Source organism: Rhinoderma darwinii, chromosome 2, assembly GCF_050947455.1.
Source record: "Rhinoderma darwinii isolate aRhiDar2 chromosome 2, aRhiDar2.hap1, whole genome shotgun sequence".
NCBI classification, from domain to species: Eukaryota; Metazoa; Chordata; class Amphibia; order Anura; family Rhinodermatidae; genus Rhinoderma; species Rhinoderma darwinii.
Window position 1 is genome coordinate 74,457,650 of NC_134688.1, and position 14,896 is coordinate 74,472,545.

At 45.2% G+C, this 14,896-nt stretch overlaps 2 protein-coding genes across 5 annotated transcripts in view; both read left to right on the plus strand.

The window, feature by feature from the left end:
• Positions 1-581: 581 nt before the first annotated feature.
• Positions 582-1,134, plus strand: LOC142741715 (large ribosomal subunit protein uL16-like). The gene has a single exon (XM_075851057.1). It carries the CDS (start codon positions 610-612, stop codon positions 1,132-1,134), a length of 525 nt encoding a protein of 174 aa, XP_075707172.1. The 5' UTR covers positions 582-609.
• A 4,213-nt stretch (positions 1,135-5,347) lies between these two features.
• NEK5 (NIMA related kinase 5) overlaps positions 5,348-14,896 on the plus strand; it is a 94,084-nt gene continuing 84,535 nt past the window's right edge. For all 4 annotated transcript variants that reach the window (XM_075851763.1, XM_075851762.1, XM_075851764.1 and 1 more), the window contains exon 1: positions 5,348-5,432. The gene's annotated coding sequence lies outside the window, so the exon portion shown is untranslated. The remainder of the gene's footprint in view (positions 5,433-14,896) is intronic.

The window sequence follows — 14,896 nt, forward strand, 5'->3', positions numbered from 1 at the left end:
AATTGTATACTGCACAGTACAGTTTCTTAACATTGTGGCCAACGCCCGAAGTATGCCACTGAATAGCTATACAGTGGCATGTGTCTGAGGTATACAGTGTGGAATATTACCGACACATACAAAAACGAAATGTGAACTGAGCCTAAGGCCATGTTCACACAACAGATTTTCACACAAATATCGGTACAGAAACCATGCGTTTTCCACGCTGAAATCTGCATTAAAACCGAACACAAACGCCAATTCAATTGTTCCTTACAGGGAGAAAAGTTTTATCAAGGTTTTATCATGACTTCATGTTACCATGTAGCCTCAGACTAAATACAGCAGGTCATATAAAGTATTACACAGTGCACAATAACATCTATGGGGATTTATGGATTTCCATGGACAACAGCAAATCCCCAGAGCATGAGCTGCTCTCTGCCGTCCACGTAATAGAGAGGGTACTGATACTTTCTACCCATAGTTCTCTTAAATGCGCCCAATCAGCACTAATTTTATTAAACCGTTTACCTTGAATAAAGCGTAGCTCGTGTAATAAGGGGACGCAGACCATTAAATACCACACATACGCTCTTTGGCGTCGGCGAGGTACAAGCCGCCATCATGGGCCGCAGACCCGACCGCTGTTACAGATACTGTAAAAATAAGCCCTACCCCAAATCCCGTTTCTGTAGAGGTGTCCCAGATCCTAAAATCAGGATCTTTGATTTGGGTCGTAAGAAGGCCAAGGTGGACGAGTTCCCGCTATGTGGCCACATGGTCTCCGATGAATACGAGCAGCTGTCATCAGAAGCTCTGGAGGCTGCCCGTATCTGCGCCAACAAGTACATGGTGAAGAGCTGTGGCAAAGACGGTTTCCACATCAGAGTGAGTCTCCACCCATTCCACGTCATCCGCATCAACAAAATGTTATCCTGTGCCGGAGCTGGAATGCGCAGTGCCTTCGGTAAACCTCAAGTCACAGTGGCCAGAGTCAACATCGGACAGGTGATCATGTCCATCTGCACCAAGGGGGCAAACAAGGAACATGTGGTTGAGGCTCTGCGCAGAGCAAAGTTCAAGTTCCGTGGACGTCAGAAGATCCACATTTCCAAGAAGTGGGGATTTACAAAGTTCAATTCAGCGTAAAACTCACGACATGTCCTATATTTGCCCGTTTTTCGCGCATCACGCACCCATTGAAGTCAATGGGTGTGTGAAAACCGCACACAGACGCACTTCCGTGTGCCGCGCGTGATGCGCGCTAGAGTAGTCAAAACTATGAATGAAAACAGAAAAGCACCACGTGCTTTTCTGTTTACAAACATACAAACAGAGTGTCCTAATGATGGCGGCTGCGCGAAAATCACGCAGCCACGCATCATATGCTGCTGACACACGGAGCTTTTATGGACCTTTTGCGCGCGCAAAATACACACGCTCGTGTGAATCCGGCATTAGGGTATGTTCACACGCAGTGGTTTCAGACGTAATTCGGGCCGTTTAAGCCTCGAATTACGCCTGAAAAAACGGCACCATTACGCCTCCAAACATCTGCCCATTGCTTGCAATAGGATTTACGGTGTTCTGTTCCCACAAGGCTTAATTTTACGTGTCGCTGTCAAAATACGTTGCGTAAAAAGACGCCCGCGAAAAAGAAGTGCAGGACACTTCTTGGGACGTTTTGGAGGCGTTTTTCATTGACTCCATTGAAAAACAGCTCCAATAACGGCCGTAAAATATGCAGCGAAAAACGCGAGTCGTTAAAAAACGTCTGAAAATCAGGAGCTGATTTTGCTTGAAAACAGCTCCGTATTTTCAGACGTTTTTTGCTGAGCGTGTGAACATACCCTTAGGACGTCTAATAGGGGGTACTTTTTGGCGTAAAAAGGGCGTGCTTTACATTTTACTATTTTTTTTTGCCATGTGATTCACATAGTTTGGATATGTCTGATATGAGATACTGGATCAGTGTGCAAGCCGCGTGTAAGGATAAACTACATTGTTCAGTACCGCTGAATCCCGGCATATGTGTATTGGGAATAGTGCTGAGATTGTCACTTCATCATTGCAATACACCAAATTTATAGAAAGACTCCGCTTCCTTGCTAGACTTTGTATTATTAGAAAAATAGAAAATTGTCCTGTGTAGAATGGCTACATTTGGTAAAAAAAAGTACGTTTTACACCAATTTTACCAATCTAGCCCTGACTGCAAGCCATGAATTGAATTATTTGTATAAAGGTTTTTTTCCTCCCTCTCCTGGGCCCAGAGACATAATCTATAAGAGTTCCCCCTGAACTATATCATTTACAGCACTGCTGTTCTTTTGTAGCAGAAGGGGCGATTGGGCCCCCTATGGCCCTAGTACCTGGATACGATTGAAACCCCTGCACCCACTATAGTTACATTCCATCAGCAGCAAAACTCTCAGGGTATGTTCACACGCTTATCAAAAAACGTCTGAAAATACGGAGCTGTTTTCAATGGAAAACAGCTCCTGATTTTCAGACATTTTCAAAGCAACTCGCGTTTTTTGCGGCGTTTTTTACGGCCGTTTTGCTATAGACTCAATGAAAAATGGCTCCAAAAACGTCCCAAGAAGTGACATCTTTTTCACGGGCGTCTTTTTACGTGCCGTTTTTGGAAAACGAGGCGGGAAAAAAACGCCCCGTCGGAACAGAACGCTGCATTTCTGATTGAAATCAATGGGCAGATGTTTGGAGGCGTTCTGCTTCCGATTTTTCAGCTGTTTTTCGGAAAGTTTACGGCCCGAAAAACAGCTGAAAATAGCCCGTCTGCAGATTCCCTCACAATGCTAATTACTTCAGCTGTAAGGGTATGTGCACACGACAAAGCCAAATACACCTCCATTACGTCTGAAAAGAGGTCATGTGCACATACCCGAAGGCTTCGTTCACATCTGCGTCAGGGCTCTGTTTCGAAGTTCCGTCAACTACGCTATTGATTCCTTCAAAACGACGGGACACTTGCGCAACGGAGATGAAGACGAACGTAAACCATTGACACCGGATCCGTCACCATTGAAACCTATGGTTTCCATTTGTGTCAGTCAGGGCTCCGTTCCAACGGAAAGCTCATACGGAACAGAGCCCTGACGCAGATGTGAACGAAGTCTAAAAATGTTGTTCCTGTCCCGATAGTTTGCTACAATGTATCAGCCTGGAACCCAGGCTGTTCAGCTCACAAAGAGTTGCCTAGACTTACTACAGCTGTGAGCTGTATGGAGCGAACAGAGCCTGTACGAAGACACGTACTACAGAGCCCCAGGTACTTTATGGCGCCACCGTGTGGCATCTCATGTAAGATGGCACAATATTTTTTTCTATCATGTACAGTATGGACCCATATAAGTCTATGAGAAGTCTAACTCTGAGATTATATGGAGCATTAATAAGGTAGTGTGCACGAGCCCTTCTACAGGTTTTTCAGCTTTCTGGATGAGAATAAGAACGTTGCCATTAATTGCCTGAAAGCAAAGATCTTGCAAATGGTTAGGAATTGAAACAGAAAGTATATGAGAGAGTTGCAGAAGAATGATTAAGCTTTTCTTTGCATAAATCTGAAAAACTTCTTTACATGTATTAATTCATATTTTCTTTAAACAGCCCTAGAACATTTCCTAGAAGTGTTAAAAAAAAAATATATATATAAAATCTCCCACATAAAATCTAAACATATTATGCACATTGGATTTAAGTGTCATAAACATTTAATTATTAGTTTTTCAATTAAACTCATGGATGGTATTGTGTCTTAGGGCTCTTTGGATCATTGTAATCAATCTTAGACACCTGTGATAATTAGTTTGCCAGGTGTGCCCAATCAAAGGAAAACTACTTAAGAAGGACGTTCCACATTATTAAGCAGGCCACAGGTTTCAAGCAATATGGGAAAGAAAAAGGATCTCTCTGATGCGACGGTCCCTACACTCAATATGTGCACGACAGACAAACAGACAAGGGTACACAGAAGCTAAGGGAAATGGGGCAGTTGCCCACGGCAACACCGTGAGCAACAAGAGTAGTGAACAAGCCGAGTCAAACCAGGAGTGTACGAGGTACCAAACGCAGAGCAGGAGAGTAGTCAGTAAAGCCAGAGTCAATATGAAGCAGAGGTCAATAGAAAAAGCAGAACAGCAGAGCCAGGAAGCAAAAGAATCACAGGCAAAGGACAAGCAGCAAATGAAGGTATAAGTAGACCAAGGGCGGGAGCTAGGACCGTCTGGCCAGGCTGTGATAGGTTCTCCCACTCCTCAGCCTACCAGCCTGAGTGGTAGCAGAACGAGTCACTCTAGCAGACCTAGGCACAGATGAAGGCTGATTAACCACGGGCGTTGACACAGAAGCTGTGTCTGGCAAATCCTTTACAGTACCCCCCTTATATGAGGGGCCACTGGACCCTTCCTAGGTGGACCTGGCTTGTTGGGGAACCGAAGATAGAACATCCTAAGCAATAACCCGGCGTGAACATCCCGGGCGAGTACCCAAGTCCTCTCCTCAGGCCCGTATCCTCTCCAATGGACCAGGTACTGGAGGGAGCCTTGGACCATCCTGCTGTCCACAATCTTGGCCACCTCGAATTCTACCCCTTCAGGGGGGAGAACAGGGACCGGAGGTTTCCTCGAGGTAGCCAAGGACGGGGAGCAGCGTTTAAGGAGGGAGTCATGGAACACGTTGTGTATTTGAAAAGACGGGGGTAACTCTAGCTGGAAGGAGATAGGGTTAAGGACCTCACTAACCTTGTACGGCCCTATATACCGAGGAGCAAATTTTTTGGACGGAACTTTAAGGCGCAAACTTTTTGAAGACAGCCACACCAGATCCCCGACCACAAACAAGGGGTTAGTAGAACGTCTTTTATCTGCCTGAGTCTTTTGTATGCTCTGGGACGCCTCAAGGTTCTTCTGAACCTGGGCCCAGACTGTGCACAGTTCCTGATGAACCACATCTACCTCGGGATTGTTGGACCCACCAGGAGAAACGGAGGAGAACCGTGGGTTAAACCCAAAATTACAGCAGCTGTCAGGGCATGCTCAGAGTTGTAGTTTGGCAGCAGCTAGAGAGCTATATGCTACAAAGTTTTGTGTATTCCATCTTTTTTTGTGGTGTTGTGAATAAAAACTGAAGAAGAATATATAAAAGTGGATCTTTTGTACATTGGACCTCTTTGAACATCTAAAATATTGTCCGGTTATAAAAGAAGAGAAAGCTATAGCCTGCCCTGAACCAGTGTTACCGTTTGTGATAAAATATAAGGTTTCCTTGTTTAGCTGTGTAAGGTTACACCAGGGGGAGGGGAGGGGAGTGTAGGACTACATCTCCCATGGTGCATCTGGAGAGAGCTAGTGCTCATGCACCTGTAGAGAAGCTTTTGTTCTATTGTGGTCATCCTGAGGGAGACGGGCAGCCAGCAGCTCCTCCTTGTGAGTACATGACTGGGGTGTTCAGGGTGTGACCTGCCAGTGCCTGGGTGTTATACAGCAGATAAGTAATTGCTGCACTGACAATGAAAGGATTGGATGGCAGGGGCCTGGCAATTCTAGAGGGGCTCTCCCTCTCTAGATATGTTGTGTCTTGTATCCATAGAAATTGGGAGGAGCATTCAGACTGGAGTGCTGAGGACAGGAGAGATCTAGCAAAGAATGCCATATATATCTATATCTAAATATAATATATATATATATATATATATATATATATATATATATATATATATATATATATATATATATATATATATATATATATAAAATGGCAAATAGTAAACAAAACTCTCCATTAACTATTCCTGGAGTCATCCTGACTTGTTGAAGGTTGTCAAGTTTGGGGGCTGTTTTTGATACTGATGACCTATTTATGGGATAGGTCATCAGTATATGATCGGTGGGGGTATGACAGAGGGACCCCACACCGATCAGCTGCTACGGATGTTATGCAGGGTCGGTGCCGGAAGCAAAAGGATTCATATACACTGTATAGCAGCCGTGCTGGATTACTGCAACTCTGCTCCTATTTACTTGAATTTGCTTCCGGCACCGACCACTGGATAACTTCCGATGCTGGAGGCAGCCGATTGTTGCAGTGTCCAGATGTTGGACCCCCACTGATCATATACTGATGACCTTTCCTGTGAATAGGTCATCAGTATAAAGAACAGCCCTCAAACTGGACGACCCCTTTAAGTTGTTAAAAATTGTATTCACCTCTTTTGATATTCCTGGGGAAGTTGAGTGACAACCAATATAGCTACTATTACAGCTTCTACAGAAAAGTAATTGTAAGCTATGTAAGCTTTTGAATGCATTTTTTTTAAAGAAAACAATGTTTTATTTCATTTAGAGCAACTTTTGAATTTGATTTGATTAAAATAAAAAGTTTTACTTTTTAAGATACAGCTTCTATGTATCCTGTATAAATAGATGCTGTATCTTGCGGTCAAAGCCAAATCCATCAGGTCTGCAGGACTGACGACTCGGCTGAGAACGGGTCCTGCGTGTCTATGACACGCACAGCCCAGCTATTATCCATCACAGATAAGTTAATGAACTTGGATGTGATCGATAATAGCTAAATCCTTTGTGGACCAGCATTCACCAAAGCCGTCAGTACCGCTGACCTGTTGGATTCAGCCTTGACTGCAAGATACAGCTTCTATGTATACAGGATACATAGAAGTTGTATCTAAAAAGTGAAACATTTTTGTTTTTAATAAAATCAAAGTTGTTCTAAATGAAATAAAACATTGATTTATTTTTTAAAAAACAATGCCTTCAAAGGTTTACTTAGCTTTTAAGTGATTCGTCCCTTGACTACTAGAAAAATGGGACATTCAGGGTTAAAAAATCTGGGTCACTGACAAACCCTATAGGGTTTCAACGACCTCTATTTTCTTATTTTTGGAAAACAGAAAATCAAATAATATATATAACTAAGAATCAGAATAGAATATATAGTAACTTGACAGAGAATGACTAATACCTGTGCTGTTATAACTGGAAATGTTTTTAATTCTAAATAAAAATGCTCCCTAAAAGGGTGTTCCAGATGAAGCTGAATAAAGCTTCCTCATCATTTTCAACATCTCTGTTTGCTGTCAGTGGCTGAAAACATTTTCTTAATTACATTTAGAGGCTGAAAACCTGTACAGATCTTGTCCTGAGGTCACTTTCACACAGCAGTATTTTGCTTCAAAGCCAAAACCAGGAAGTCCAAAACACGGAAGAGGTGCAAATCTTTCAGTTTTTTCTGTGTAGGTTCCACTTCTGGATTCGAATTACAAATACTGACTAAAATACTGCTGTGTGAACGTGGACAAATACATCAGTAGCGCAAATCTCTCTCCTGTCCAGATAGTTTGCTACAGTGTAGATAAAACATAGCCCAGGCTGTTTAGCTCACAGAGGATTGCCCAGACTGAATACAACTGTATCCACCTCAGCTGTGAGTAGGACGAGGCTGTGTGACTTGTCAGAAGATGATTTTAGGTTGAATTTTCAATCATTATTAGTTAGTTCGGAGGAAAAAACATTTTTGGACAGTTTTAGGTGAATCAAGTAGAGGAAATGGAGTTTACAATGTAACATAATTACTGTTATGGGGAGATTTTATTTTCATAATAAAGCGCGGCCGCACCTTAATCTGCATTTCATTGGGCGTAGCAATTCCAGTAATAAAGTCATTTACTTCAATCTGAAACAGTAATTTCCTGTAATGTTTTGACATGCATGTAGATGTGACCCAGCTCCTGTATGTAGATATTACCCAGCTCCTTTATGTAGATGTTACCCAGCTCCTGTATGTAGATGTGACCCAGCTCCTTTATGTAGATGTTACCCAGCTCCTGTATGTAGATGTTACCCAACTCCTGTGTGTAGATGTTACCAGCTCCTGTATGTAGATGTTACCCAGCTCCTGTGTGTAGATGTGACCCAGTTCCTGTATGTAGATGTTACCCAGCTCCTGTGTGTAGATGTTACCCAGCTCCTGTATGTAGATGTTACCCAGCTCCTGTGTGTAGATGTTACCCAGCTCCTGTATGTAGATGTTACCCAGCTCCTGTGTGTAGATGTTACCCAGCTCCTGTGTGTAGATGTTACCCAGCTCCTGTGTGTAGATGTTACCCAGCTCCTGTGTGTAGATGTTACCCAGCTCCTGTATGTAGATGTTACCCAGCCCCTGTATGTTAGATGTTACCCAGCTCTTGTGTGTAGATGTTACCCAGCTCTTGTGTGTAGATGTTACCCAGCTCCTGTATGTTAGATGTTACCCAGCTCTTGCGTGTAGATGTTACCCAGCTCTTGTGTGTAGATGTTACCCAGCTCCTGTGTGTAGATGTTACCCAGCTCCTGTATGTAGATGTTACTCAGCTCCTGCCTGTTAGATGTTACCCAGCTCCTGTATGTAGATGTTACCCAGCTCCTGTGTGTAGATGTTACCCAGCTCCTGTATGTAGATGTTACCCAGCTCCTGTGTGTAGATGTTACCCAGCTCCTGTGTGTAGATGTTACCCAGCTCTTGTGTGTAGATGTTACCCAGCTCCTGTATGTAGATGTTACCCAGCTCCTGTATGTAGATGTTACTCAGCTCCCGTCTGTTAGATGTTACCCAGCTCCTGTGTGTAGATGTTACCCAGCTCCTGTGTGTAGATGTTACTCAGCTCCCGTCTGTTAGATGTTACCCAGCTCCTGTGTGTAGATGTTACCCAGCTCCTGTGTGTAGATGTTACCCAGCTCCTGTGTGTAGATGTTACCCAGCTCCTGTATGTAGATGTTACCCAGCTCCTGTATGTAGATGTTACCCAGCTCCTGTATGTAGATGTTACCCAGCTCCTGTGTGTAGATGTTACCCAGCTCCTGTATGTAGATGTTACCCAGCTCCTGTATGTAGATGTTACCCACCTCCTGTGTGTAGATGTTACCCAGCTCCTGTGTGTATATGTTACCCAGCTCCTGTGTGTAGATGTTACCCAGCCCCTGTATGTAGCTGTTACCCAGCCCCTGTATGTTAGATGTTACCCAGCTCTTGTGTGTAGATGTTACCCAGCTCTTGTGTGTAGATGTTACCCAGCTCCTGTATGTTAGATGTTACCCAGCTCTTGCGTGTAGATGTTACCCAGCTCTTGTGTGTAGATGTTACCCAGCTCCTGTGTGTAGATGTTACCCAGCTCCTGTGTGTAGATGTTACCCAGCTCCTGTATGTAGATGTTACTCAGCTCCTGTCTGTTAGATGTTACCCAGCTCTTGTATGCAGATGTTACCCAGCTCCTGTATGTAGATGTTACCCAGCTCCTGTGTGTAGATGTTACCCAGCTCCTGTGTGTAGATGTTACCCAGCTCCTGTGTGTAGATGTTACCCAGCTCCTGTGTGTAGATGTTACCCAGCTCCTGTATGTAGATGTTACCCAGCCCCTGTATGTTAGATGTTACCCAGCTCTTGTGTGTAGATGTTACCCAGCTCTTGTGTGTAGATGTTACCCAGCTCCTGTATGTTAGATGTTACCCAGCTCTTGCGTGTAGATGTTACCCAGCTCTTGCGTGTAGATGTTACCCAGCTCTTGTGTGTAGATGTTACCCAGCTCCTGTGTGTAGATGTTACCCAGCTCCTGTATGTAGATGTTACTCAGCTCCTGCCTGTTAGATGTTACCCAGCTCCTGTATGTAGATGTTACCCAGCTCCTGTGTGTAGATGTTACCAAGCTCCTGTATGTAGATGTTACCCAGCTCCTGTGTGTAGATGTTACCCAGCTCCTGTGTGTAGATGTTACCCAGCTCCTGTGTGTAGATGTTACCCAGCTCCTGTGTTTAGATGTTACCCAGCTCCTGTGTGTAGATGTTACCCAGCTCTTGTGTGTAGATGTTACCCAGCTCCTGTGTGTAGATGTTACCCAGCTCCTGTATGTAGATGTTACTCAGCTCCCGTCTGTTAGATGTTACCCAGCTCCTGTGTGTAGATGTTACCCAGCTCCTGTGTGTAGATGTTACTCAGCTCCCGTCTGTTAGATGTTACCCAGCTCCTGTGTGTAGATGTTACCCAGCTCCTGTGTGTAGATGTTACCCAGCTCCTGTGTGTAGATGTTACCCAGCTCTTGTGTGTAGATGTTACCCAGCTCCTGTATGTAGATGTTACCCAGCTCCTGTGTGTAGATGTTACCCAGCTCCTGTGTGTAGATGTTACCCAGCTCCTGTGTGTAGATGTTACCCAGCTCCTGTGTGTAGATGTTACCAAGCTCCTGTGTGTAGATGTTACCCAGCTCCTGTATGTAGATGTTACCCGGCTCCTGTGTATAGATGGTACCCAGCTCATGTGTGTAGATGAAACCCAGCTCCTGTGTATAGATGTTACCCAGCTCCTTAATGTAGATGTTACCAGCTCCTGTATGTTAGATGTTACCCAGCTCCTGTGTGTAGATGTGACCCAGCTCCTGTATGTTAGATGTTACCCAGCTCCTGTGTGTAGATGTGACCCAGCTCCTGTATGTAGATGTTACCCAGCTCCTGTATGTAGATGTGACCCAGCTCCTGTGTGTAGATGTGACCCAGCTCCTGTGTGTAGATGTTACCCAGCTCCTGTGTGTAGATGTGACCCAGCTCCTGTATGTAGATGTTACCCAGCTACTGTATGTAGATGTTACTCAGCTCCTGTCTGTTAGATGTTACCCAGCTCCTGTATGTAGATGTTACCCAGCTCCTGTGTGTAGATGTTACCCAGCTCCTGTATGTAGATGTTACCCAGCTCCTGTGTGTAGATGTTACCCAGCTCCTGTGTGTAGATGTTACCCAGCTCCTGTGTGTAGATGTTACCCAGCTCCTGTGTGTAGATGTTACCCAGCTCCTGTGTGTAGATGTTACCCAGCTCCTGTGTGTAGATGTTACCCAGCTCCTGTGTGTAGATGTTACCCAGCTCTTGTATGTAGATGTTACCCAGCTCCTGTATGTAGATGTTACCCAGCTCCTGTATGTAGATGTTACCCAGCTCCTGTGTGTAGATGTTACCCAGCTCCTGTGTGTAGATGTTACCCAGCTCCTGTGTGTAGATGTTACCCAGCTCCTGTATGTAGATGTTACCCAGCTCCTGTGTGTAGATGTTACCCAGCTCCTGTGTGTAGATGTTACCCAGCTCCTGTGTGTAGATGTTACCCAGCTCCTGTGTGTAGATGTTACCCAGCTCCTGTATGTAGATGTTACCCAGCTCCTGTATGTAGATGTTACTCAGCTCCCGTCTGTTAGATGTTACCCAGCTCCTGTATGTAGATGTTACCCAGCTCCTGTGTGTAGATGTTACCCAGCTCCTGTGTGTAGATGTTACCCAGCTCCTGTGTGTAGATGTTACCCAGCTCCTGTGTGTAGATGTTACCAAGCTCCTGTGTGTAGATGTTACCCAGCTCCTGTATGTAGATGTTACCCGGCTCCTGTGTATAGATGGTACCCAGCTCATGTGTGTAGATGAAACCCAGCTCCTGTGTATAGATGTTACCCAGCTCCTTAATGTAGATGTTACCAGCTCCTGTATGTTAGTTTACCCAGCTCCTGTGTGTAGATGTGACCCAGCTCCTGTATGTTAGATGTTACCCAGCTCCTGTGTGTAGATGTGACCCAGCTCCTGTATGTAGATGTTACCCAGCTCCTGTATGTAGATGTGACCCAGCTCCTGTGTGTAGATGTGACCCAGCTCCTGTGTGTAGATGTTACCCAGCTCCTGTGTGTAGATGTGACCCAGCTCCTGTATGTAGATGTTACCCAGCTACTGTATGTAGATGTTACTCAGCTCCTGTCTGTTAGATGTTACCCAGCTCCTGTATGTAGATGTTACCCAGCTCCTGTATGTAGATGTTACCCAGCTCCTGTGTGTAGATGTTACCAAGCTCCTGTGTGTAGATGTTACCCAGCTCCTGTGTGTAGATGTTACCCAGCTCCTGTGTGTAGATGTTACCCAGCTCCTGTGTGTAGATGTTACCCAGCTCCTGTGTGTAGATGTTACCCAGCTCCTGTGTGTAGATGTTACCCAGCTCCTGTGTGTAGATGTTACCCAGCTCTTTTATGTAGATGTTACCCAGCTCCTGTATGTAGATGTTACCCAGCTCCTGTATGTAGATGTTACCCAGCTCCTGTGTGTAGATGTTACCCAGCTCCTGTGTGTAGATGTTACCCAGCTCCTGTGTGTAGATGTTACCCAGCTCCTGTATGTAGATGTTACCCAGCTCCTGTGTGTAGATGTTACCCAGCTCCTGTGTGTAGATGTTACCCAGCTCCTGTATGTAGATCTGACCCAGCTCCTGTGTATAGATGTTACCCAGCTCCTGTATGTAGATGTTACCCAGCTCCTTAATGTAGATGTTACCAGCTCCTGTATGTAGATGTTACCCAGCTCCTGTATGTAGATGTTACCCAGCTCCTGTGTGTAGATGTTACCCAGCTCCTGTATGTAGATGTTACCCAGCTCCTGTGTGTAGATGTTACCCAGCTCCTGTATGTAGATGTTACCCAGCTCCTGTATGTAGATGTTACCCAGCTCCTTAATGTAGATGTTACCAGATCCTGTATGTAGATGTTACCCAGGTCCTGTGTGTAGATGTGACCCAGCTCCTGTATGTAGATGTTACCCAGCTCCTGTATGTAGATGTTACCCAGCTCCTGTATGTAGATGTTACCCAGCTCCTTAATGTAGATGTTACCCAGCTCCTGTATGTAGATGTTACCCAGCTCCTTTATGTAGATGTTACCCAGCTCCTTAATGTAGATGTGACCCAGCTCCTTTATGTAGATGTTACCCAGCTCCTGTATGGAGATGTGACCCAGCTCTTATATGTAGATGTTACCCAGCTCCTGTGTGTAGATGTGACCCAGCTCTTTTATGTAGATGTTACCCAGCTCCTGTATGTTAGATGTTACCCAGCTCCTGTGTGTAGATGTTACCCAGCTCCTGTGTGTAGATGTTACCCAGCTCCTGTGTGTAGATGTTACTCAGCTCCCGTCTGTTAGATGTTACCCAGCTCCTGTGTGTAGATGTTACCCAGCTCCTGTGTGTAGATGTTACCCAGCTCCTGTGTGTAGATGTTACCCAGCTCTTGTGTGTAGATGTTACCCAGCTCCTGTATGTAGATGTTACCCAGCTCCTGTGTGTAGATGTTACCCAGCTCCTGTGTGTAGATGTTACCCAGCTCCTGTGTGTAGATGTTACCCAGCTCCTGTGTGTAGATGTTACCAAGCTCCTGTGTGTAGATGTTACCCAGCTCCTGTATGTAGATGTTACCCGGCTCCTGTGTATAGATGGTACCCAGCTCATGTGTGTAGATGAAACCCAGCTCCTGTGTATAGATGTTACCCAGCTCCTTAATGTAGATGTTACCAGCTCCTGTATGTTAGATGTTACCCAGCTCCTGTGTGTAGATGTGACCCAGCTCCTGTATGTTAGATGTTACCCAGCTCCTGTGTGTAGATGTGACCCAGCTCCTGTATGTAGATGTTACCCAGCTCCTGTATGTAGATGTGACCCAGCTCCTGTATGTAGATGTTACCCAGCTCCTGTGTGTAGATGTGACCCAGCTCCTGTGTGTAGATGTTACCCAGCTCCTGTGTGTAGATGTGACCCAGCTCCTGTATGTAGATGTTACCCAGCTACTGTATGTAGATGTTACTCAGCTCCTGTCTGTTAGATGTTACCCAGCTCCTGTATGTAGATGTTACCCAGCTCCTGTGTGTAGATGTTACCCAGCTCCTGTATGTAGATGTTACCCAGCTCCTGTGTGTAGATGTTACCCAGCTCCTGTGTGTAGATGTTACCCAGCTCCTGTGTGTAGATGTTACCCAGCTCCTGTGTGTAGATGTTACCCAGCTCCTGTGTGTAGATGTTACCCAGCTCCTGTGTGTAGATGTTACCCAGCTCCTGTGTGTAGATGTTACCCAGCTCTTGTATGTAGATGTTACCCAGCTCCTGTATGTAGATGTTACCCAGCTCCTGTATGTAGATGTTACCCAGCTCCTGTGTGTAGATGTTACCCAGCTCCTGTGTGTAGATGTTACCCAGCTCCTGTATGTAGATGTTACCCAGCTCCTGTGTGTAGATGTTACCCAGCTCCTGTGTGTAGATGTTACCCAGCTCCTGTGTGTAGATGTTACCCAGCTCCTGTGTGTAGATGTTACCCAGCTCCTGTATGTAGATGTTACCCAGCTCCTGTATGTAGATGTTACTCAGCTCCCGTCTGTTAGATGTTACCCAGCTCCTGTATGTAGATGTTACCCAGCTCCTGTGTGTAGATGTTACCCAGCTCCTGTATGTAGATGTTACCCAGCTCCTGTATGTAGATGTTACCCAGCTCCTGTGTGTAGATGTTACCCAGCTCCTGTGTGTAGATGTTACCCAGCTCCTGTGTGTAGATGTTACCCAGCTCCTGTATGTAGATGTTACCCAGCTCCTGTATGTAGATGTTACCCAGCTCCTGTATGTAGATGTTACCCAGCTCCTGTATGTAGATGTTACCCAGCTCCTGTATGTAGATGTTACCCAGCTCCTGTGTGTAGATGTTACCCAGCTCCTGTATGTAGATGTTACCCAGCTCCTGTGTGTAGATGTTACCCAGCTCCTGTATGTAGATCTGACCCAGCTCCTGTGTATAGATGTTACCCAGCTCCTGTATGTAGATGTTACCCAGCTCCTTAATGTAGATGTTACCAGCTCCTGTATGTAGATGTTACCCAGCTCCTGTATGTAGATGTTACCCAGCTCCTGTGTGTAGATGTTACCCAGCTCCTGTGTTTAGATGTTACCCAGCTCCTGTGTGTAGATGTTACCCAGCTCTTGTGTGTAGATGTTACCCAGCTCCTGTGTGTAGATGTTACCCAGCTCCTGTATGTAGATGTTACTCAGCTCCCGTCTGTTAGATGTTACCCAG